Source organism: Oryx dammah, unplaced genomic scaffold, assembly GCF_014754425.2.
Source record: "Oryx dammah isolate SB20612 unplaced genomic scaffold, SCBI_Odam_1.1 HiC_scaffold_1, whole genome shotgun sequence".
NCBI classification, from domain to species: Eukaryota; Metazoa; Chordata; class Mammalia; order Artiodactyla; family Bovidae; genus Oryx; species Oryx dammah.
The window spans coordinates 47,529,653-47,555,975 of record NW_024070185.1 but is presented as its reverse complement, the minus strand read 5'-3'; the positions used below and the strand labels follow the sequence as shown (position 1 = coordinate 47,555,975).

The 26,323-nt window shown below is 39.8% G+C and overlaps 1 protein-coding gene across 1 annotated transcript; it reads left to right on the top strand.

The window, feature by feature from the left end:
* The first annotated feature begins 11,200 nt into the window (after positions 1-11,200).
* On the top strand, positions 11,201-26,085 carry CUNH9orf57 (chromosome unknown C9orf57 homolog). The gene is made up of 3 exons (XM_040240250.1): positions 11,201-11,228; positions 22,196-22,318; positions 25,882-26,085. Exons 1-3 carry the CDS (start codon positions 11,201-11,203, stop codon positions 26,004-26,006), a joined length of 276 nt encoding a protein of 91 aa, XP_040096184.1. The 3' UTR covers positions 26,007-26,085.
* Positions 26,086-26,323: the final 238 nt, after the last annotated feature.

The following is a 26,323-nucleotide window of genomic DNA, read 5'->3' as shown; positions in this document are numbered from 1 at the left end:
TTCTGCCTTTTGTTTCTTGCTGTTTTTCTCCTTTTTTCCTCCTTTCTCCCCATATTTCCTTCTTACATTTAAATTGACTGTAGATATTTTTCTTATTCTTTTTTGTCTTCTATTGGTTTGAAAGTTACACACCTTATCTCTATTTTCTTAATCATGAGACTATAAATGGCAACTTAGCTTAATAAAAAATAAAATTAGTTTTTATCCACCTTATAAACAAATATAAAAATTTTGGAGTGCTTTAAATACAATCACCTTACTTATTATCATGAAACTGTGGTACTATATTGTAGCTTTATCTTAATTTTTGTTTCTATATTCCTATATGTTTACCATAATCTTCACTCACTATTTTATCTTATATTTCAGACCATTTTTGAGGATCATTTTCTCCTTCTTCCTGAAGTACATCTTTTAGAAATTGCTTTGGGCACTTCTTTGGTAAACTCCATATTTCTATTACTGAAAGGTTTTTAATTAATCTTCATTCTTGAAGATTATGGGCTTTCCAGGTGGTGCAGTGGTAAAGAATCTGCCAGCAATGCTGGAGACCCAGGTTTGAGCCCCAGGTAGGGAAGATCCCCTGGAGAAGGAAATGTCAATCCACTCCAGTATTCTTGCCTGGAGAATTTCATGGACAGAGGAGCCTGGCAGGCTATAGTCCATGGGGTCACAAAGAGTTTGGACATGACTGACTAACACTTTCATTCTTGAAATATAATTTTGCTGAATATACATACATTCCAGGTCCTGGTAAATTTGCCTCAACACACTGAAGATATTACTCCATATCTTTTGGGTCCTACTTTTTAGAGGTCAAGTGTCAATATCACTGTCATTCCTTGGTTTATGAAATGTCTTCTCTCTCAGGCTACTTTTAACATCTTCCTTCCATAACACAATCCTGAAAAATCATGGCTTTTAAGAAAGTACCAACCATTAACTTTTGCAATTGGTTTTCACATACTCTATTATTTCCTTTTGTAACTTTACAATCTTTTTTACTTTCTTACTTATCCTCCCTAACATTTAATCTCTGTCACATTTTTCACATCCTTATATTTCTAAGCAGAATTCTGTTATTTCTTTCTATTTATTTTTCACTTCAGCTTGAATTGTCTGCTCTTGAACCCTTCCAATATGTTTTAACTTTTATTTCCTTATCTAGAGGGTAAGTTGTATGAGGTCAAGTATTTTTGTTTATGTTCATTGCAATAAAACCTACCACTAGTGTCTGGTGTGTGTGTGCTCAGTAGCTCAGTCATGTCTGACTCTGAAACCCATAAGATTTTTTCAAGCAAAAATACTGGAGTGGTTTGCTATTTCCTCCTCCAGGAAATTTTCTATTTCCTCCTCCAGGAAATTTTTTCAACCTAGGGATCAAACCCGTATTTCCTGCATTGGCAGACAGATTCTTTACCACTGAGCCATCTGGGAAGCCCCACTACTGAGCTATCAGGGAAGCCCAGTGTCTGTTATATGACACTAAACATTTAATTTATGATTATATGTTTTATTCCTGGAAATTCAATTTGGGTTTTTTTTTTTCAATCTATTTGTCCAATTTGATAGTCTTTTATTTCTTTGTCAAATTTTATTCCCTCCTTTTATTTCGTTACGCAAAAACATACATTTCTAAATTCTATAGCTAATCATTTCACATTTTAATATCTTACCATTCTATGTCTGCTTATTGTTTCCACTACTCTTGTTCAACATAGCTCATTTTCTTGTGTGTTTTAAATTGGCATGTGCTCAACATCACTAGCTATTAAAGAAATGCAAATGAAAACTACAATTAGGTAGAACCTCACACAAGTCAGAATGGCCAACACTAAAAAGTCTGCAAATAACAAATGCTAGAGATGGAGTAGAGAAAAAGGAACTCTCCTAAACTGCTGTGGGAAAGTAAGTTGGAACAGCCACTATGGAAAACCATGTGGATGTTCCCAAAAACCTAAAGATAAAGTTGCCATATGATCCTGTGATCCCACTCCTGGGCACATGTTCAGATGAAACTATAATACAAAAAGATATATGTGCCCCAATATTCACAGCAACACTGTACACAATAGCCAAAACATGGAAGCAAACTAAATGTCCATCAACAAATGACTGAATAAAGAATAAAGATGTATTCTTTATTCAGTGGCTGCGTGGGCACAGGAGGGCCTAGAGGAGGTATCCCACATTGAAGGTCAGGAAGGACAGTGGTGAGGAGATACCCCTCGTCCAAGATAAGGAGCAGCAGCTGCCCTTTGCTGGAGCAACAGTGAAGAGATACCCCACGCCCAGGGAAGAGAAACCCAAGTAAGATGGTAAGTGTTGCAAGAGGGCATCAGAGGGCAGACACACTGAAATGATACTCACAGAAAACTAGTCAATCTAATCACACTAGGACCACAGCCTGTCTAACTCAATGAAACTAAGCCATGCCCTTGGGGCAACCCAAGACAGGCGGGTCATGGTGGAAAGGTCTGACAGAATGTGGTCTACTGGAGAAGGGAATGGCAAACCACTTCAGTATTCTTGCCTTGAGAATCCCATGAACAGTATGAAAAGGCAAAATGATAGGATACTGAAAGAGGAATGCCCCAGGTCAGTAGGTGCCCAATATGCTACTGGAGATCAGTGGAGAAATAATTCTAGAAAGAATGAAGGGATGGAGCCAAAGAAAAAACAATACCCAGCTGTGAATGTGACTGGTGACAGAAGCAAGGTCCGATGCTGTAAAGAGCAATGGTGCATAGGAACCTGGAATGTCAGGTCCACGAATCAAGGCAAATTGGAAGTGGTCAAACAAGAGATGGCAAGAGTAAACGTCGACATTCTAGGAATCGGCGAACTAAAATGGACTGGAATGGGTGAATTTAACTCAGATGACCATTATATCTACTACTGTGGGCAGGAATCCCTTAGAAGAAATGGAGTAGCCATCATGGTCAACAAAAGAGTCCAAAATGCAGTACTTGGATGCAATGTCAAAAACAACAGAATTATCTCTGTTCGTTTCCAAGGCAAACCATTCAATATCACGGTAATCCAAGTCTATGCCCCAACCAGTAACTCTGAAGAAGCTGACATTGAATGGTTCTATGACCTACAAGACCTTTTAGAATTAACACCCAAAAAAGATGTCCTTTTCATTCTAGGGGCCTGGTATGCAAAAGTAGGAAGTCAAGAAACACCTGGAGTAACAGGCAAATTTGGACTTGGAATACAGAATGAAGCAGGGCAAAGACTAACAGAGTTTTGCCAAGAAAATGCACTGGTCATAGCAAATACCCTCTTCCAACAACACAAGAGAAGACTCTACACATGGACATCACCAGATGGTCAACACTGAAATCAGAATGATTATATTCTTTGCAGCCAAAGATGGAGAAGCTCTATACAGTCAACAAAAACAAGACCAGGAGCTGACTGTGGTCAGATCATGAACTCCTTATTACCAAATTCAGACTTAAATTGAAGAAAGTAGGGAAAACCACTGGACCATTCAGGTATGACCTAAGTCAAATTCCTTACGATTATACAGTGGAAGTGAGAAATAGATTTAAGGGCCTAGATCTGATAAGTAGAGTGCCTGATGACTTATGGATGGAGGTTCGTGACATTGTACAGGAAACAAGCATCAAGACCATCCCCATGGAAAAGAAATGCAAAAAAGCAAAATGGCTGTCTGAGGAGGATTTGCAAATAGCTGTGAAAAGAAGAGAAGTGAAAAGCAAAGGAGAAAAGGACAGATATAAGCATCTGAATGCAGAGTTCCAAAGTATAGCAAGAAGAGATAAGAAAGCCTTCTTCAGCAATCAATGCAAAGAAATAGCAGCAAATAACAGAATGGTAAAGACTAGAGTTCTCTTCAAGAAAATTTGAGATACCAAGGGAACATTTCATGCAATGATGGACTCGATAAAGGACAGAAATGGTACGGACCTAACAGAAGCAGAAGATATTAAGAAGAGATGGCAAGAATACACAGAAGAACTGTACAAAAAAGATCTTCACGACCCAGATAATCACGATGGTGTGATCACTCATCTAGAGCCAGACATCTTGGAATGTGAAGTCAAGTGGGCCTTAGAAAGCATCACTGCGAACAAAGCTAGTGGAGGTGATGGAATTCTAGTTGAGCTATTTCAAATCCTGAAAGATGATGCTGTGAAAGTGCTGCACTCAATATGCCAGCAAATTTGGAAAGCTCAGCAGTGGCCACAGGACTGGAAAAGGTCAGTTTTCATCCCAATCCCAAAGAAAGGCAATGCCAAAAATTGCTCTAACTACCGCAAAGTTGCACTCATCTCACATGCTAGTAAAGTAATGCTCAAAATTCTCCAAGCCAGGCTTCAGCAATACGTGAACCGTGAACTTCCAGATGTTCAAGCTGGTTTTAGAAAAGGCAGAGGAACCAGAGATCAAATGGCCAACATCTGCTGGATCATGGAAAAAGCAAGAGAGTTCCAGAAAAACATCTATTTCTGCTTTATTGACTATGCCAAAGCCTTTGACTGTGTGGATCACAATAAACTGTGGAAAATTCTGAAAGAAATGGGAATACCAGACCACCTGACCTGCCTCTTGAGAAAGGCAGGTCAGGAAGCAACAGTTAGAACTGGACATGGACCAACAGACTAGTTCCAAATAGGAAAAGGAGTATGTCAAGGCTGTATATTGTCACCCTGTGTATTTAACTTATATGCAGAGTACATCATGAGAATCGCTGGACTGGAAGAAACACAAGCTGGAATCAAGATTGCCAGGAGAAATATCAATAACCTCAGATATGCAGATGACACCACCCTTATGGCAGAAAGTGAAGAGGAACTAAAAAGCCTCTTGATGAAAGTGAAAGAGGAGAGTGAAAAAGTTGGCTTAAAGCTCAACATTCAGAAAACGAAGATCATGTCATCTGGTCCCATCACTTCATGGGAAATAGACGGGGAAACAGTGGAAACAGTGTCAGACTTTATTTTGGGGGAGCTCCAAAATCACTGCAGATGGTGACTGCAGCCATGAAATTAAAAGAAGCTTACTCTTTGGAAGAAAAGTTATGACCAACCTAGATAGCATATTCAAAAGCAGAGACATTACTTTGCCGACTAAGGTCTGTCTAGTCAAGGCTATGGTTTTTCCTGTGGTCATGTATGGATGTGAGAGTTGGACTGTGAAGAAAGCTGAGTGCCGAAGAATTGATGCTTTTGAACTGTGGTGTTGGAGAAGACTCTTGAGGGTCCCCTGGACTGCAAGGAGATCCAACCAGTCCATTCTGAAGGAGATCAGCCCTGGGATTTCTTTGGAAGGAATGATGCTAAAGCTGAAACTCCAGTACTTTGGCCACCTCATGCGAAGAGTTGACTCACTGGAAAAGGCTCTGATGCTGGGAGGGATTGGGGGCAGGAGGAAAAGGGGACGACAGAGGATGAGATGGCTGGATGGCATCACTGACTCGATGGACGTGAGTCTGAGTGAACTCTGGGAGTTGGCGATGGACAGGGAGGCCTGGCGTGCTGCGATTCATGGGGTCACAAAGAGTCGGACACGACTGACTGACTGAACTGAACTGAACTGAAAGAAGATTTGGTACATTTATACAATGGAATACTACCCAGCCACAAAAAAGAATGAAACATGGATGGACTTAGAGATTTTCATACTAAAAAGTGAGATAAGTCAGAATGAGTAAGACAAATATCATATGACATCACTTACATTTAGAATCTTAAAAAAGACACAAATAAACCTATCTACAAAACAGAAACAGACTCATAGAAAACAGACTTGTAGTTGCCGAGGGGGAGAGGGGAAGAGAAAGGGATGAACTGGCAGTTTAGGGCTGGTATTCAAACTATTATATTTAGAATGGAGAGACAATAAGTCCTAATGTAGAGCACAGGGAACTATACTCAGCTGGTGATAAGCCATCATGGAAAAGAATATAAAAAAGAACATAGTATATGTGTATAACTGAGTCATTTTGGTATACAGCAGAGATTGGTACATCATTGTAAATCAACTAAACTTCAACAAAAAAATAAAATAAATTTTCTTGAACTTTGTTGGAATTCTCTAAAGCCTAAAACAAAGGGAAAGTCCTCTAAGGAGTATTTGTGTTGGTTTGCTCTGTGCCTGAGGACACCGGCATCTCCTTTAAACTACAGTCCCTAGCCTATCATTCTTAGAACCATGGAAATAATATAAATTCATCCAAATATGAAAGATATTGTTAGAGGAGACAGTTCTTTTCTTTAACCTCCCTCCAGTACCACACTCAATATTGCTGTCTGCTTCTGAGAGGGGAGTTTTCTTTTTTTAGTTCACCCTTTACTTAAGGACATAGCTCTTTGTTTCTTTTTTAATATAAATTTATCTGTTTTAATTGGAGGCTAATTACTTTACAATATTGTGTTGGTCTTGCCATACATCAGCATGAATCCGCCATGGGTATACATGTGTTCCCCATCCTGAATCCCCCTCCCACCTCCCTCCCCGTACCATCCCTCTGGGTCATCCCAGTGCACCAGCCCCAAGCATCCTGTATCATGCATCAAACCTGGACTGGCGATTCATTTCACATATGATATTATACACGTTTCAATGCCATTCTCCCAAATCATCCCACCCTTGCCCTCTCCCACAGAGTTCAAAAGACTGCTCTATACATCTGTGTCTCTTTTGCTGTCTTGCATACAGGGTTATCATTACCATCTTTCTAAATTCCATATATATGTGTTAGTATACTGTATTGGTGTTTTTCTTTCTGGCTTACTTCCTGGATTTATGTAATAAATCTATGACCTGCACTGACCCAGTACTTTGTCTCCAATATCCCTTATGTTCCAAAGCTCTAGACCACCCATATCCAGTGGTTTCAATATATGCCAAGGATTCAAGGTTCACTTGTTGTCTTAATCTGCTCAGGCTGCCATAACAAAACATCACAGACTGAGTAGTTTAAACAATTTATTGTCCCACCGTTCTAGAGCCTAATAGTCCAAAGTCAGCGTTCTAGCAGATTTGACTTCTGGTGAGGACCCTCTTTCTGTACTGCAGACAGCTGCCTTCTCACTGCCTCTTCAGGCTGAGGAAGTGGGTAGAGGAAGTCAGATGTCTCCAGTGTCTTCTTAAAAAGACACTAATCCCGTCAGATCAGAGTACCACACTTCCAACTTCATTTAGCTTTAATTACTTCCTCAAAGGCCACATCTCCAAATATAGCCACACTGGGGCCTGAGACTTCAAATTCAGTATGAATTTTGGGAGGACATAAATACTCAGTCCACAACATTTGCCTCCAGGTTCTCCTGTTCCTCTTTATTCTCAACCTTGGCGAATTTTCATTAGTTTCTTAAAGGGAGTATTTGATTATTTCAAAAGGCTTTTTTTTTTTTCATTGTTGTTGAGTATTTTTAGATGTCACGCAGCAGACATGGGTTTCAGAATCTCTAGCTCTCCATATTGCCAGAAAAAGTCCTCTCTCCTCTGTATAATCTTGCAATAGGCAGTGCTATCCAATTTCATATACATGCTTCAAATAACACATCAAATCTATATTTCTAGCCCTAACTTCTCTCCTAAGCTTGAGATTCATTGCCAGCTGCTACTTGTAATCTTTACTTGGAAGTTTATAAGATATTTAAAACTTAATGTATCCCAATCAGAACTTATAGTTTTCCTCTCAAATCTGCTCTTCCCCGATTTCCCTGTCTCAGTATATATGAAACACCAAATTACTCTAGCCAAAAAACCCAGACATCAACCTTGATTCCTCATTTTTCCTTCCTTCCCACATAAGTTGAAGTACAAGTCCTTTCTTCCCTATTTTCAACCTAGAGCCTCACTCTGTCCCCTGTGCTCCACCTTCTTATCCACCACTTTTGTCCAAGTCACCATAATGTCTCATTTGAGTACTGCTATCACCCCCTAAGTAAGCACCCTGCTTCTACACTAACCCTCCTAAAACCAGACTCCACAAAGCAGTTAAAGTGATCCTTTCAAAATGCAAATCACATCACATCTCAATAATTAAAAATTCTCCATTTGTTTCCCATTACAAGTCTAATCTTCTCATTGACACCTAAACAAGGCCCTAAATGTTATAACAATTGCCCATCTCTCGGAGTTCACCAAGTCTGTGTGCCCCTGCACTCACCACACTTGAGCACTCTGGATCTCTATTTCTCAAATCACTTAGTTCAGTCCCATCTCTGGGCCTTTACACCTGCTGTTTCCTCTGCAGGAACACAATTCCCCATGATGGCTGTTTTACTGAGTTCTCAGCTCAACTGCCATCTCCCTCCTAACCCTGCTAGATAGTTGTCATTTGTTCCTCCAAACACAGTGTCTACCCTTCTCCATTACACCCTGTCCCCCAGGAAGCTGACCTTCACAAGATGCATCAACCAGGCCTCTTTGCTCTCTCTTTCTGTTGGGTTTTGCCAGTGGGAAGCAATGAGAGGAAACAGAAGGGCAGAAGGAAAGAAAGATCTAGGTATTTCCCTGGTTCCCCCCATGCTGAGTTGTTGGTTGGTGGTAGCCATGATCTTTTACCAAAGTTTTATAGCCATCACTTCCCATACGTTTCCACTAATGGCTCCTTCCCTTTATCCCTTTAAGATCAGGAGCAACAGCCTATTTTGGGGTCTAGGGTGTTTCATCATCCCTTGTTTGCATCCCTTTTACCTTGAGTATGCCATCCATTTACTTATGTATTATGTATTAGTATTATGTATTCAGTTCAGTTCAGTTCAGCTGCTCAGTCGTATCCGACTCTTTGCGACCCCACGAACCGCAGCATGCCAGGCCTCCCTGTCCATCACCAACTTCCAGAGTTCACTCAGACTCACGTCCATCGAGTCAGTGATGCCATCCAGCCATCTCATCCTCATTCGTCCCCTTCTCCTCCTGCCCCAATCCCTCCCAGCATCAGAGTCTTTTCCAATGAGTCAACTCTTCGCATGAGGTGGCCAAAGTACTGAAGTTTCAGCTTTAGCATCATTCCTTCCAAAGAAATCCCAGGGTTGATCTCCTTCAGAATGGACTGGTTGGATCTCCTTGCAGTCCAAGGGACCCTCAAGAGTCTTCTCCAACACCACAGTTCAAATGCATCAATTCTTCGGCGCTCAGCCTTCTTTACAGTCCAACTCTCACATCCATACATGACCACTGGAAAAACCATAGCCTTGACTAGACAGACCTTAGTCGGCAAAGTAATGTCTCTGCTTTTGAATACACTATCTAGGTTGGTCATAACTTTTCTTCCAAGGAGTAAGCTTCTTTTAATTTCATGGCTGCAGTCACCATCTGCAGTGATTTTGGAGCCCCCCAAAATAAAGTCTGACACTGTTTCTACTGTTTCCCATCTATTTCCCATGAAGTGATGGGACCAGATGACATGATCTTCGTTTTCTGAATGTTGAGCTTTAAGCCAACTTTTTCACTCTCCTCTTTCACTTTCATCAAGAGGCTTTTTAGCTCCTCTTCACTTTCTGCCATAAGGGTGGTGTCATCTGCATATCTGAGGTTATTGATATTTCTCCTGGCAATCTTGATTCCAGCTTGTGTTTCTTCCAGTCCAGCGTTTCTCATGATGTACTCTGCATATAAGTTAAATAAGCAGGGTGACAATATACAGCCTTGATGCACTCCTTAGTATTATGGATTAGTCTGCTAGGGTTGCCATTACAAAGTACCACAAACTGTGTGGCTTAAATAACAGAAATTTATTGTCTCACAATTCTAGAAGTTAGGTATCCAAAACCAAGGTGGGGACAGGGCTGGCTCCTTCTGAGAACTGTGAGGGAGAATCTGTTTTATGCCTTTCCCCTAGCTGATGAAGGTTTTGCTGGCAATCTTTGACATTCCTTGGCTTATAAAAGCATCACCCCAATCTCTGCCTTCATCTTCACATGATGTTCTCTGCCTGTGTGTCTCTGTCCAAATTTCTCCTTTATGTCATATTGAATTAGAAATTACTCGAATGATGGAATTTAACTAACTGGATGTACAATGACCCTATTTCCAAATAAGGCCACGTTCTGAGGTACTTTTCATACTGTTCATGGGGTTCTCAACAAAGGTCCAACTAGTCAAAGCTTTGGTTTATCCAGTAGTCATGTTTGAATGTGAGAGTTGACCATAAAGAAAGCTGAGCGCTGAAGAATTGATGCTTTTGAACTGTGATGTTGGAGAAGACTCTTGAGAGTCCCTTGGACTGCAAGGAGATCCAACCAGTCCATCCTAAAGGAGATCAGTCCTGAATATTCATTGGAAGGACTGATGCTGAAGCTGAAACTCCAATACTTTGGCCACCTGATGTGAAGAACTGACTCATTTGAAAAGACCTTGATGCTGGGAAAGATTGAAGGTGGTAGGAGAAGGGGATGACAGAGGATGAGATAGTTGGATGGCATCACTGATTCAGTGGACATGAGTTTGACTGGGAGTTGGTGATGGACAGGGAAGCCTGGCGTGCTGCAGTCCATGGGGTCGCAAAGAGTTGGACACAACTAAGCAACTGAACTGAACTGAACTGAGGTACTTGGGTAGGATTTCACATATATTTTGGAAAGACACAATTCAACCCATAACACCTTTTGGGACTCTGATAGATATTTCCTACCTGTCATTACTGTTTATCACATTTTGCTATTTTATTTTCTTATGGTATTCATCATTATTTGAAATTATTTCATTTGTATGTACATATATTTGCTTTCTCAGTTCTTTTTCTTTCAATAGAATACAAGCTGCATGATGGCAAGGTATTTTTTTTTTTTTTTGCTTTTGCTTTAACTATATAGTATCTGACACATACTAGGAGGTCAATAAGTAATTACTGAATAAATGGCAAATTCTAAAGTTTGGTTTAGAATCTTAAACTGCTATAGATTCTAGTTATTACTGCATATAAATTATAATGTTCATTTGTTACTGTAACATCTCTGTTACCCATAAAGGAAGTTCACATTCGGTATTTGAGGAAACATTCTCATGGAGAATGAGGACACTTGGGCTTTTTTGGTCCCAAGTCTTCATTTATTTAATGGGTCATATAAAGGAAATCTTGTAATCTCTCTGAATCTCCCCAAATGGGGATAAAAAGTTTTGTATCCCTAAGCCACTAAGGTTGGTGGCAATGTTTTTTTAGCTTCAAAGTAATATAATTCAGCATTAGTTCTTAGCAGAGATCAGGATAACAATGGCTCTTATGGGTAAACCATCTTACAGTAAGTATTGGAGAGCTTTTAAACCCTGCTTTCACCCTCCTGGGCATAATGTTAAAGTTATGTATTTCACATTTGTCTTCATCACAAAATCTACCAGAAAATAGAGGAGAGTGTCTTAAATGTGACTCACTAGTAGTACTCTGCAATGTGTGTATCTGTGTGTCACACTGCAGCTGGTGTGATGGGCACCAGCCCATCTATATGCATATACACTACTCTTAACTATGGTGAGAAATCAAGGTTCATAGAATACAAATGTCATTTCTTGCTACTAAGGAGGTTTCATCCAAACCTGTGATTTTAGAGTTTCTCCTTCTGTTCACTAACTGGAGGACTAAAATGGAGCTGGCAGTGGTTAAGTCGCTAAGTCGTGTCCGACTCTTGTGATCCCACGGACTGTGGCCTGCCAGGCTTCTCGGTCCATGTGGAACCACAGAAAGCTATAATCCAGCCCTTCATTATAGAGACGAGGAAATTAAGGGTCAAGATGATGAAGTGAATTATTCAAGGTCATTCAATGTCTTTGTATTACCACAGAGGTAACTATCCCTAGAGACAATCCTGTCCTGATTTGCCTTAATAGAGCTTTCCCAAGGTTCTCCAGCATATTCAGACTTTAAAGACCCTGGACTTGTAGCTAGCTTGGATTCTAGGATTTCAGTCAGAAGGTTGAATCCTAGGAACCAGCTACTTCTTCCTTCTTACAGTCAGAGGAGAACTATTTTAAGAGACAGCCAAGGAACCCCTTGAAAAAAACAGAGTTTGCTCATTTCCTCAGGCCCAATACAGCACCTAGGACCTCAGTCTACACCAGCCCAAGGAGAGTCCATTCAATTTCATGGCTTATCCTTGCCACTTATCCTTCTCACAATCTCTTACCCTCATGCTACTACCCTGGGACTCTTTTCTCTGATCTTCCTTCCACTAAAGATATCCCATTCATTTGGCAAACATTTATCAAACACCTATTATGTGTCAAGCATCCTACTAGAACCTAGACATAACAAGATGGCATTTCTTCACTCAAGAAGATAACACTCTGGCGAGCGAGAATATAAAGACATAATTCTTTTAAAGTGTGTTAAGTGGAGTGTTATTGTAGGAAAAGATAGGACTAAGCTGTTTCCTGACTCAAGACAGTTTGCATTAAGATAGTGAACACTTAGTCCTTTGCATTTCTCTCATCTATTTCCTCTTTTGCTTCCCTCCTGTTGCCCTTGTTCCAGGCTTTACTATCTCTTAACTGAACTAGTACAATGCCTTCCTAACTTTCTCTCTGTCTCCAGTCTCACCTTTGCCAGCCTTTCACTTCTCTACCAAAATGATATAGAAAAATAAATAAATAAATAAATCAGTATGTCTGCAACATAGTAGAAACTGAATAAATACTTATTGAATAACATCACTCCTTTATCAGTTCAGTTCAGTCTCTCAATTGTGTCCCACTCTTCGCGACCCCATGCGTCGCAGCACGCCAGGCCTCCCTGTCCATCACCATCTCCTGGAGTTCACTCAGACTCATGTCCATCGAGTCAGTGAGGCCATCCAGCCATCTCATCCTCTGTCGTCCCCTTCTCCTCCGGCCCCCAATCCCTCCCAGCATCAGAGTCTTTTCCAATGAGTCAACTCTTCGCATGAGGTGGCCAAAGTACTGGAATTTCAGCTTCAGCATTATTCCCTCCAAAGAAATCCCAGGGCTGATCTCCTTCCGAGCACGGACGGCTGCGATGACGCGCAGAGCGCCGCCCAGAGGAGCTACCCCACGTCCGAGGCCACGGGCAGAAGTCGCGAGGACCGCATGCCCGAGGGGCGGCGGCTGAGAGGAGCTACCCCGCGTCCGAGGTCAGGGGCGGCAGCCGAGAGTGCCAGGCTGCGACAGCGCAGGAGCAGCCGAGAGGAGCTACCCCCGCCTGAGGCCAGGGGCTGCGGCCAGGAGGAGCAACCCACATCCAAGGAGCGGTGGCTGCGTGGGCACCAGAGGGCCTAGAGGAGCTATTCCACGTTCAAGGTCGGCAGGGGCGGCGGTGAGGAAGGAGATACCCCTCGTCCAAGATAAGGAACAGTGGCTGCGCTTTGCTCGAACAGCTGTGAAGAAATACCACATGTCCAAAGTAAGAGAAACCCAAATAAGACAGTAGATGTTGCAAGAGGGCAGACACACTGAAACCATAATCACAGAAAACTAGTCAATCTAATCACACTAGGACCACAGCCTTGTCTAACTCAATGAAACTAAGCCATGCCCTGCGGGCCCACCCTAGATGGGCAGGCATGGTGGAGAGGTCTGACACAATGTGGAACACTGGAGAAGGGAATGGTAAACCACTTCAGTATTCTTGCCTTGAGAACCCCATGAACAGTATGAAAAGGCAAAATGATAGGATACTGAAAGAGGAACTCCCCAGGTCAGTAGGTGCCCAATATGCTACTGGAGATCAGTGGAGAAATAACTCCAGAAAGAATGAAGGGATGGAGCCAAAGCAAAAACAATACCCAGCTGTGGATGTGATTGGTGATAGAAGCAAGGTCCGATGCTGTAAAGAGCAATGTTGCATAGGAACCTGGAATGTCAGGTCCATGAATCAAGGCAAATTGGAAGTGGTCAAACAAGAGATGGCAAGAGTGAACGTCAACATTCTAGGAATCAGCAAACTAAAATGGACTGGAATGGGTGAATTTAACTCAGATGACCATTATATCTACTACTGTGGGCAGGAATCTCTTAGAAGAAATGGAGTAGCCATCATGGTCAACAAAACAGTCCGAAAGGCAGTACTTGGATGCAATCTCAAAAACGATCTCTGTTTGTCTCCAAGGCAAACCATTCAATATCACGGTAATCCAAGTCTATGCCCCAACCAGTAACGCTGAAGAAGCTGAAGTTGAACGGTTCTGTGAAGACCTACAAGACCTTTTAGAACTAACACCCAAAAAAGATGTCCTTTTCATTCTAGGGGACTAGCATGCAAAAGTAGGAAGTCAAGAAACACCTGGAGTAACAGGCAAATTTGGCCTTGGAATACGGAATGAGGCAGGGCAAAGATAACAGAGTTTTGCCAAGAAAATGCACTGGTCATAGCAAATACCCTCTTCCAACAACACAAGAGAAGACTCTACACATGGACATCACCAGATGGTCAACACTGAAATCAGAATGATTATATTCTTTGCAGCCAAAGATGGAGAAGCTCTATACAGTCAACAAAAACAAGACCAGGAGCTGACTGTGGTCAGATCATGAACTCCTTATCGCCAAATTCAGACTTAAATTGAAGAAGGTAGGGAAAACCACCAGACCATTCAGATATGACCTAAATCAAATCCTTTATGATTATACAGTGGAAGTGAGAAATAGATTTAAGGGACTAGATCTGATAGATAGAGTGCCTGATGACTTATGGATTGAGGTTCATGACATTGTACAGGAGACAAGGATCAGGACCATCCCCATGGAAAAGAAATGCAAAAAACCAAAATGGCTGTCTGAGGAGGATTTACAAATAGCTGTGAAAAGAAGAGAAGCAAAAAGCAAAGGAGAAAAGGAAAGATATAAGCATCTGAATGCAGAGTTCCAAAGTATAGCAAGAAGAGATAAGAAAGCCTTCCTCAGCAATCAATGCAAAGAAACAGAGGCAAACAACAGAATGGGAAAGACTAGAGATCTCTTCAAGAAAATTAGAGATACCAAGGGAACATTTCATGCAAAGATGGGCTCGATAAAGGACAGAAATGGTATGGACCTAACAGAAGCAGAAGATATTAAGAAGAGGTGGCAAGAATACACAGAAGAACTGTACAAAAAAGATCTTTATGACCCGGATAATCACGATGGTGTGATCACTCATCTAGAGCCAGATATCTTGGAATGTGAAGTGGGCCTTAGAAAGCATCACTACGAACAAAGCTAGTGGAGGTGATCGAATTCCAGTGGAGCTATTTCAAATCCTGAAAGATGATGCTGTGAAAGTGCTGCACTCAATATGCCAGCAAATTTGGAAAGCTCAGCAGTGGCCACAGGACTGGAAAAGGTCAGTATTCATCTCAATCCCAAAGAAAGGCAATGCCAAAAATTGCTCAAACTGCCACACAATTGCACTCATCGCACACGCTAGTAAAGTAATGCTCAAAATTCTCCAAGCCAGGCTTCAGCAATACGTGAACCATGAACTTCCAGATGTTCAAGCTGGTTTTAGGAAAGGCAGAGGAACCAGAGATCAAATTGCCAACATCCGCTGGATCATGGAAAAAGCAAGAGAGTTCCAGAAAAACATCTATTTCTGCTTTATCGACTATGCCAAAGCCTTTGACTGTGTGGATCACAATAAACTGTGGAAAATCTGAAAGAAATGGGAATACCAGGCCATCTGACCTGCCTCTTGAGAAATCTGTATGCAGGTCAGGAAGCAACAGTTAGAACTGGACATGGAACAACAGACTGGTTCCAAATAGGAAAAGGATACGTCAAGGCTGTATATTTCACCCTGTTTATTTAACTTATATGCAGAGTACATCATGAAAAATGCTGGGCTGGAGGAAGCACAAGCTGGAATCAAGATTTCCAGGAGAAATATCAATAACCTCAGATATGCAGATGACACCACCTTTATGGCAGAAAGTGAAGAAGAACTATAGAGCCTCTTGATGAACGTGAAAGAGGAGAGTGAAAAAGTTGGCTTAAAGCTCAACATTCAGAAAACGAAGATCATGGCATCTGGTCCCATTGCTTTATGGCAAATAGATGGGAAAACAGTGGAAACAGTGTCAGACTTTATTTCTTGGGGCTCCAAAATCACTGCAGATGGTGACTGCAGCCATGAATTTAAAAGACATTTACTCCTTGGAAGGAAAGTTATGATCAACCCGTTAACTTTAAGAAGTTAAAAAAGCAGAGACATTATTAAAAAGCAGAGACATTACTTTCCCAACAAAGTTCATCTAGTCAAGGCTATGGTTTTTCCAGTGGTCATGTATGGATGTGAGAGTTAGACCATAAAGAAAGCTGAGCACCAAAGAATTGATGCTTTTGATCTGTGGTGTTGGAGAAGACTCTTGAGAATCCCTTGGACTGCAAGGTGATCAAACCGGTCCATCCTAAAAGAGATAAGTCCTGGGTGCTCCTTGGAAGGACTGGTGTTGAAGCTGAAACCCGAATACTTTGGCCACCTGATGCGAAGAGCTGACTCATTTAAAAGACCCTAATGCTGGGAAAGATTGAGGGCAGGAGAAGGGGACAACAGAGGATGAGATGGTTGGAGGGCATGACCGACTCGATGGACATGGGTTTGGGTGGACTCCGAGAGTTGGTGATGGACAGTGAGGCCTGGCTTGCTGCAGTTCAGTGGGTCACAAAGAGTCAGACACGACTGAGTGATTGAACTGAACTGATGTGCCATTAACCAGGAAAAGTGAAAAAGAGAAAAGTAGCTCAGTCATGTCTGACTCTGTGTGACCCCATGGCCTATACAGTCCATGAAATTCTCCAGGCCAGAATAGTGGAGTGCGTAGCCCATTCCTTCTCCAGGGGATCTTCCCAACTCAGGGATTGAACCCAGGTCTCCCACATTGCAGACGGATTCTTTACTGTCTGAGCCACCAGGGAAGCCCAATCAACCAGGGAATGGCTAAATAAATATAGTATATTCCAATCAAAAATATTATATATCAATGAAAAAAAAACAAAGAAGTAGTTTTAAAGATTGACCTCAAAGGATTTTAAACATATTTTTGAGTGAAATACAAAGGAAAAAATTATATGTAGCATATGATACTATTTTTACAAAAAGCAATATTATACATATTCCCAAATTACAGATGTATTATAAAAATGCTCATAATAAAAAATACACCCAACATATTTAATATTGTTACATTTGGGGTAGACACTCAATTTGGTGGGAACATGTTCCAAAGTGATTTCAACAGTCTTCATATTATAATCTTCTTCAAGAAGAATGTACTAATTTGGAACTATATATTAATTCAGAAATAAACATTTCTAAAAACCAAATTGCTTTCTCAATGTATCAAGTTCTACTGTAAAGATTATATGGTATTTTTTTAAATATCAAGATCAAGTACTTTATGTAATGAACAGACAAAAATGCCCATATGGCTATGTGTACATGAACTAATTAACCTGTAGCATAGGGAACTTAGAAATTATTAGCCAAATTTATAGTTAATTTGTTTAACTGGTACCTGACTTAGTTTTATTAGGTTACGTTCCATATAGATCAGACAGTTCAGGTGAAAATTTTTATGTCTGTTTACTTGGGCAGTTTTTACTGTTTAAACTGTTTAGAATCTAGAGGATCAGAGACCTGCCTCGCTGGTTTCAGTTATAACAAACTATTACATCAGAAATTTTTCCTCTTATCCTTTAGAGACGTTAAGACCTAGAAAATTCCCACAACATATTAATATAGAAGGCAGGTAAGTCATACGTAACTGAGATGTTATATTTTAGCCAACCTGACAATTTCTTTCCTTTCATTTTAATAAATATTAACTATTGTTAACTATCATGTTTCCTTATAAATATGATCATTTGCAATGAAAGCGTTAGTTTGTGAAGAAGTATATATAAAAATTTTTGGCTAATAGTTAAAAGTATTTTTAACAGGATATTATTCTAGAAACATTATCTACTTCATTTCCTAGTTTTGCAATTCAGGGAAATTATTGATGGTGGGAATGGCATTTGATAAGAAGAAGACACTTAAAATGTTCTGAAACTAGAAATTTACAGTGAATTTTTGACAAATACATTATTTTTCCTTCACAAAGTAAATTTATTTATACCTTCTTAATGAAATAAATGAACTTTAGTCATTTCCCATTTTATAATAGCTAATAAATGTACAACTTTATTGCTTCCCCAGGAAAGATTTAATGGTGGTACATGTCTTTCCTTCCATCTTCTTTTTGGCTAGAAATCTTAGAATGAGGACTGTCTTCAATGGTGCTTTTATCTTTTTCTGCCTCTTAGGTGGTAAGTCATTAAGAACACATAAATCAAAAAGAGGAAAAATTACTCAAGAAATTGCAGAATTATAAGTGGAGGGTGATCTTAAATAAAGTATTTAAGATGTTTATAACAAAGCTTAAGTAAACCCTTAATAATAAGAAAGTGAAAATCGCTCAGTCGTGTCCAACTCTTTGCGACCCCCTGGACTGTATAATACAGTCCATGGACTTCTCCAGTCCAGAATACTGAAGTGGGTAACCTTTCACTTCTCCAGGGGATCTTCCCAACCCAGGGATCGAACCCGGAGCTAACATTTATTCAGCACTTCCTATATGCAAGGTACTGGTCTAAATATTTGTATTAATGCACTGAATCCACACCACAATCCTAAGAGTTAAGTGCTATTATTTCTCATTTTATATATGAGTACACTGAGCTGGTAGATGGTGGCCCAGAAGGTGCTATTACTATCATTAAACTGGAACTAACCAAACTAGGCAGGAAGCCTTTATAAATATGGCCCAAGTTAAACAAACTAGGTCTAGCTGCTGGATCACCCGTTTGTAGTCTCTGCTTCCCACACTGCCCTCATTACTAAAAACAATTCACAACAGAGTTCTGATTATCCCTTGAAGAGTACAGGAGCAAATTCAAACTGCTAGGGTCTCTGCTGTATTTGAAGTCTTTATACTCCTCTTCTGTAAAGAATGTGCAGGGGGACACTGGAATCGGTAAAAAATTTTCAAGAGAATCACTTTCCTCTTTTGGTTATCATGAAAAAAATTATTCAGGCAGGGGATTGTATTAATTTTGTTGGATACGTAGAAAAGATGTGAGGGTTAAAGAAGAGGATTCAGCATAGAAATTTTGAAGTAAGAAGTCCCCATGAAGCAAGGATGGTTATTTTAAAAAGTTCACCATCATTATGATTTATAATGTTTAGTTAGTTAGTTTAGTCACTCAGTCATGTCCGACTCTTTGAGACCCCATGAATCGCAGCACGCCAGGCCTCCCTGTCCATCACCAGCTCCCGGAGTTCACTCAGACTCACGTCCATCAAGTCAGTGATGCCATCCAGCCATCTCATCCTCTGTCATCTCCTTCTCCTCCTGCCCCAATCCCTCCCAGCATCAGAGTCTTTTCCAATGACTCAACTCTTCACATGAGGTGGCCAAAGTACTGGAGCTTCAGCTTTAGCATCATTCCTTCCAAAGAAATCCCAGGGCTGATCTCCTTCAGAATGGACTGGTTGGATCTCCTTGCAGTCCAAGGGACTCTCAAGAGTCTTCTCCAACACCACAGCTCAAATCATCAATTCTTCGGTGCTCAGCCTTCTTCACAGTGCAACTCTCACATCCATACATGACCACAGGAAATGTTTAAGTATTTACATATATATTTTAATATGCATTTGAATAATTAAATATAGCCTGTTAGGTTTTCCCCACAATAAGGTCATAAAGTAGCATACTTCGGAATTAATCATGTGAGGAAACTATTAATTTAATATAAAACCTGAAACTTTGAAATTAGTTGTCAAATTGGGATATATCATGTGTAGCTATATTAATAAAACCAACAATACATTTTCAGACAAAAAGAGACTGGAAGAAAGGATATGGGATCTGTGAATATGTTGATAAGTAGTCATGCGATGGAACAAGTACAGTCAACAAAAAGCCTAAAAGTTAAGGCATTCTCTTCAGTTACAGTAAAGAAATTAGGGCCAGTTTTTTAAGAAGAGGGCTATCGAAGTTGGATGTGAAATCAGAAGGAAGGGGAGAGAGAAAGAAACTAAAACAGATCTCATCCAGATAAACAGTCCAGGGGCCTTCGGCATGACAGAGAAACATCCAGCATCATGTAAGCTCCCCAGCACGCAGGGCCACTGAGCCATGCAGTGGATCTCTAAGGACAAGTTGTAAATTGAGAAATCATGAGTCTAGGAGGAAAATTCACTTGAGTATGACTTGAAGAAGCAAGCAGCTCTAGTACTCTGGGCAGGTAGCTGATCCTGAAACTTGGAAGAATCAAAATCTCCAGAAGAAGAAGATGACATCAGAAGGTTTGGGATACACAAAGGTAGGCAGCTTCAGTGACACAGAGTATTTGCTTACAACAAGGGGTTTTGATTCAAACAGACCTTTTTTAACTCCTGTCTCTGCCTCTGGAGTGAACTACTTAAAATTTTATGACCTCAGTTTCCTTTTGTGTGAAATGTAGAAAACTATACCTGCCTAAAAGGTTAGTTGTGGGAAATGACTGGGCTAATGCATGTCAATTGCTTAACAGGCTCCTTGGCAGAAACTAAGTTCTTTAAAAAATATTTGCTGGTTGATCATTGATTATAGATTGAAAGTTTGTCACGCTCAGGGAGAGTACTAATGTGAACCAAATAAACCAAAATGTCTTGAGAAGAGTTTGAAACTGGAGAGAGTGGTCAATGGAGATTAGTCAGCCTTATTAGCCAGACTAATTTGTTTTAAAAGTGATCTCTTCCAACTCCCAATATGTCAGAAATATAAAACACATTGCACAGGACTTCCCCAGTGGTCCAGTGGCTAAGATTCCAAGCTCCCAAAGCAGGCGGCTCAGGTTCCATCCCTGGAAACTAGGTCCTACATGCTGCAACTAAGAGTTTGCGTGGCACAACTAAATATCCCACATGCCACAAGGAAGAGTGAAGATTCCACATGCTGCAACTAAAACCTGGCACACTAAATAATTAACATTTTTTAAAGATTATTTTAAAAATACTTTGCACAAAATATTTCATAAATGTTTCTTTGGAGTTAATCAGTGAATAGGAGTGGAATGGCAATGGTTTTCATATATTAAAAGATTGGAACAATGAACATAAGACAAATTTTAGTTCAATTTCTGAAGAATCCATTAACAATCTGAGCTTTTTTTTTAATGAAGAGCTCTCCATCATAAGCCAAGACTTCCTGCAGGAGTTATTACAAGGCAGCTCCTGAATTCAGTAGAACCAGTGCTTCTCAAAAAACTGGTCCAGACATCTTCATTCAAATCACAAGTCCTCTACTGTTTCTGGGCACCTAAAATACAGATTCCTGGGCTCCACCTCATATAGATTCTAACTTAGGTGCTGTGGAGGCTGTGGAAATCTGTGTTCATTTTAACTGCTTAAGTAAATCTGATGCATAGTCAGATTTGAAAAGGGATCTTCAAGTTAATGTCTTCCAATCTCACCTATGCTGACTAAGTTCAAGAGTTTCTGGGCTATTTCCACATAACCAAAACAAATAACTCTTTTGAGCCAAAATAAAATGAACACAGGTTTTCACAGCCTCCAGAGAACCTGACTTAGAAGCTTCCAATGTGCGAAACAGGGCTTCCCTTGTGGTTCAATGGTAAAGAAGCTGCCTCCAGTGCAAGAGACACGGGTTCGATCCCTGGGTCAGGAAGATCCCTTGGAGAAGGAAACAGCAACCCACTCCAAAATTCTTGCCTGGGAAATCCCATGAACAGAAGAGCCTGGCAGGCTACAGTCCATGGGGTTGAAAAAGAGTTAGATACAACTTAGCAACTAAACAACAACAATACCTAAACATTAAGCAATAAATGCTCACAGAGAACCTACTATATATAATGTACTGCCTTACACATTGAAACAAAGGCCTAACAGTGAATATATGGCTGAAGTTAAATATTCTGGCTAAATAACTTCAGTTTAATTTAATTAGGCTCTGAGTTCCTGAATTTATTTTAACCAACTAAGTTGTTTAGCCCACCTGGCTTCATTTTTAATTAGTTCAGAGCGCTTTTACTTCTTTAATGTTGTATATGTTATAAAATCCCCCCTATTAAATTCTCAAAATAAAATATTTTAAATGCATATGAGTTATTAGAATCAATTTATAAAACATTGTTTACTTTTTAAAGTTGAAAATCACTACTTTATTTTTGGATTATTCTTTTCCCTCTTTTCCCTCTCTGATGTCCATTTTCCCCTTATTCTTCCTATCCTGTACTTGAGCTGTTGGAGGTGTGATTTGTAGACAATGCAACCTCTCAATCCCCTTTCATGGATGTCTTTTGGACTTTGGAACCTGCAGAACAAAACCTGGACAGTACTGTATAAAAGAGGTCCTTATTAAAGGTAAGTCATGACACTTTAAAAATCTTTAATTAAAATGAGCACAGGAAAACTTACATAAGAGCAAACATTGAATGAGCATTTACTACATGTTAGATGCTTTACTAAGGGCTTTACCTGCATTACATCACATCAATAAAACAAAGATTTGAGCTGGATCTTGTCACTATTCTCAATTTAAGGATGAGAAATCTGAGCAGAAATTTACATGACGTTACACAGTTAAGCAGTGCTGTCTAATTCAAATGTGAGTGTTTAACTCCAGAGCATGCATTCCTAAAGAAATCTATATACTGCCTCATTCACATCCTCACAAAAAATTAATACATAATTTCCTTCTAAGTGTAGGGCTCTGTGCAGTCACATAGGTTTCATGTCCAGAAACCCAACCTTGTCCACATGAATTAAAGAAAGAAACAAAAATCCAAATGATGAAAACTTTAGAAGAAAATATTGGAGGACATATTTTAAGCTTAAAAGAAAGGAGCCTCCTTAACATCCAAAAGGCAAGATTATAAAGGAAATAATAGATAGATTTGAATATATCAATATTTTAAAATTTATGAAATGAATGATAACCCCAAAATTAAAAAGATGAGGGCTAAACTGAGTGAAAATAATTGGAAATAAATAACAGAAAAAATATTAATATCTGCCTAGAATAAATAACTTCTAAAAAACTAATTTTTTCAACAAAGAAACAAAATTGTTAAAGGAGATATAAAGGTAATTTTCAGAAGAGGAGATATATATAACTTACCCTAAAAACATGAAAAGCTGCTCAACCTAAGAGTAAATATCAAAGAAATTCAAATTACAAAAATATTATTTTTAACCCATCAGATTGCTAAAAATTACAAGAGTTTTGTAATATCAAGTGTTAGTGACTTTACAGGAAAATGGGAACTCATACATTTTCTAATGACAGTTTAGATTGGTTTGGCTTTTTTAAGACAATTTGTGAATTTCAGTTAAAATTTTAAATGAGCTCAATTTTCTACAAAGCAATTCATTTCTTGGACTCTACTGCAGAGAAATACATGTAACACAAAAAAGCATGTATCAAGGTAATTGCAACATTATGTTTAATAGGACAGTACCAGAAATTATCTAAATGTCTATAGGTAACTGTTAAACTATGATATATTTAGTTCATGGATTGCTATGCAATACTTAGAATGAACAGATCCCTCTGTTAGCATGAAAAAATATTTTTGAAATTGTTGGGCAGAAAAAAAGTCAGGGGCAAAACAGTATGTGTAGTATACCACTTATGTATAAAAATCCACAAAGCAAAATGCTCAAATTCTCTATGATAATGGAAGAAGAGAAAAAAATGAGAGGAAATCAGTCAGTTGAGAGAGAGGAAGAGAATCTGGGGTAATGTCTGCTGGGGTGCTGGTTTTAATAGGCTTATTTGAGCTTTGTTCAACCAATGTACCTTCATCCCCTCTCTGAATTACAAGTTCCCTCTGACTCTCACCTGTGCCAATCAAGAGCCCCTTCCTTATCAAAGAGAAAAGGGGCCAAGCCCCTCTACCCCCAGAGCCCTGAAATATTAGCTTTCAGTGACTGCTCTTCTCTTCCTGAATGTATACAGGTAGACCTCTAGTCAGCTTATCATAAAAACTCTGCACATAAAAGCCTGGAAGCTTATACAGCAAAATTTTGACAATATATATCTCTAGGTTTGGTCAAGGGCCTAGAATAATTACAATGTTGTAGGAAGAACAGTTTTCTAACATGGAAAGTCTGCCATTTCACGCTGACGCAAAACAATTACAATTGGAACTTAGGCTTTGATGGTTTTATCAACAATTTTTCAACACTATTGACACTTTCACAAGATAATTCTTTGTTATATAGGGCTATTTTGTAGGATGGTTAGCACATCACTGGCTTATACTCACTTCATCCTGGTAATATCTTCTAAGTTGTAACAATAAAAATGTTTCTGGGGATGTCCCTGGCAGTCTGGTGGTTAAGACTTGGCCTTCCAATGCAGAGGGTGTGGATTTGATCCCTTATTGGGGTAAGCCATGTGGTACAGCCAAAAAAATTTTTTTAATGAGAAAGATATTCTGTTAGAAGAATGAAAAGTCAAAAACTGGAAGAATATCTGATAAAGGATTCATTTTCAAAATATATATGCCATTCCTAAAATTTAATAATAAAAAATGCTTCTGGGCATTATCTAATGTCCTTAGGTTGGGGAGCAAAATTACTCCCAATTGAAAAAGACTGCTGTTTTCTCAAATTTCCAAAGAGTCATATGTTTTGCTGCCTTTAGAGAAATGTCCTTGGTGTTCTCCCCCATACAACTGGGGGAGTTACTAGACAGTATTGTCACTTACTTTGTACTTCTGTGTATTTTCCACATTTTCTACAGTGAACATGTGAAGTGAAGTGAAGTGAAGTGAAGTCGTTCAGTCATATCCGACTCTTTGCGACCCCATAAACTGCAGCCTGCCAGGCTCCTCTGTCCATGGGATTTTCCAGGCAATAGTACTGGAGTGGATTGCCATTTCCTTCTCCAGGGGATCTTCCCAACCCAGGGCTCGAACCCAGGTCTCCTGCATTGTAGACAGACGCTTTACCATCTGAGCCACCAGGGAATTCTGGGGGAAAATTAAATGAGGTCAAGGACATGCCTCCATTCCTAAGAAGCACTTACACATTTAAACAACTCTTATGTGGATTCAGCCCTTTGAAAAGCTCATGACCTGGGTAAAACTGAGGGATGATTATTAGGCAGTCTCCAAACAGCCAACAGTTCAGAAACTTCTACATAGTGAAAGGCAATTGCATAGCTTTTGTCCACTGAGTTTGAAAGCTATTTTGTTTTACAGTTCCAAAGCTTTGTATTGTAATGTACCCAACTAGAATAACTTTAGGTGGGAGTTCTTAAAAGGCAAGATGATTGTATTCTCATAGATCTAGAGCTTTCACTTTGTTTTCCTTTGTTGTTATTGTTGCTTTTTTTTTTTAATTGGAGTATAGTTGCTTTACAATATTGTCTTAGTTTCTGCTGGACAGCAAAGTGAATCAGTTCTATATGTATATATATCTCTTTTTTAAATATCCTTCCAATGTAGGTCATCATCGAACACTGAGTATAGAATTCCCTGTGCTATACAGTCAGTTCTCAGTTATCTATTTTATACATAGTAGTGTATATATGTGGAGAAGGAAATGGCAACCCACTCCAGTGTTCTTGCCTGGAGAATCCCAGGGACGGGGGAGCCTGGTGGGCTGCCGTCTATGGGGCCGCACAGAGTCGGACACGACTGAAGTGACTTAGCAGCAGCAGCAGTGTATATATGTCATAAAAAGGAAGGAAATAGTGCTGTCTGCTGAAATGTAGATAGACCTAGACACTGTCATACAGAATGAAGTCAAAAAGAGAAAAACAAATATTGTATAATATCGCTTATATGTGGCATCTAGAAAAATGGTACAGATGAACATTTTTTCCTTTTTGACCTGTTAGTTATCTGAAGCATCTGAAGCCAGGTCAGTTGCACCCGCTAAGGGATTCTTCTACCATGATCTCTTGTTTCCCCCAGGTGGAATTCATTGGTATTCAATTGAAGGCTGCACAGAAAGCCAAGACCAGTGTTTTCAGAGAATCCTGACACCTAATCAAATTTACTCTACTCACTGCTGCCATCGTCCTTTGTGCAATTTCTGAGCCAGGGGCCCATATCTGAATTGGTTCACTGACCAGTCTCAAAGCCTGAACCAGTCATCCCAAGATGGCAACTACCATCAATCAGCCCTCTGCAAAAGCTTCAGACCTGCAGGTTGTAGGAGTTATGGTCTGAAACCAAGGCTTTTAATGTGCCCAACTTCTCAGCCACTACATCTATCTCATCTCAGAAACATCCGTTCCTACACCATTTTCTCCTCTCTCCTCTTTCTGTTTATTACCCCTTACAGTGATTTCACAAAAGCAAAAATGTGAGTGACTCTCTGAGTCAAATTATGCATGTGATATCTACTTTACTA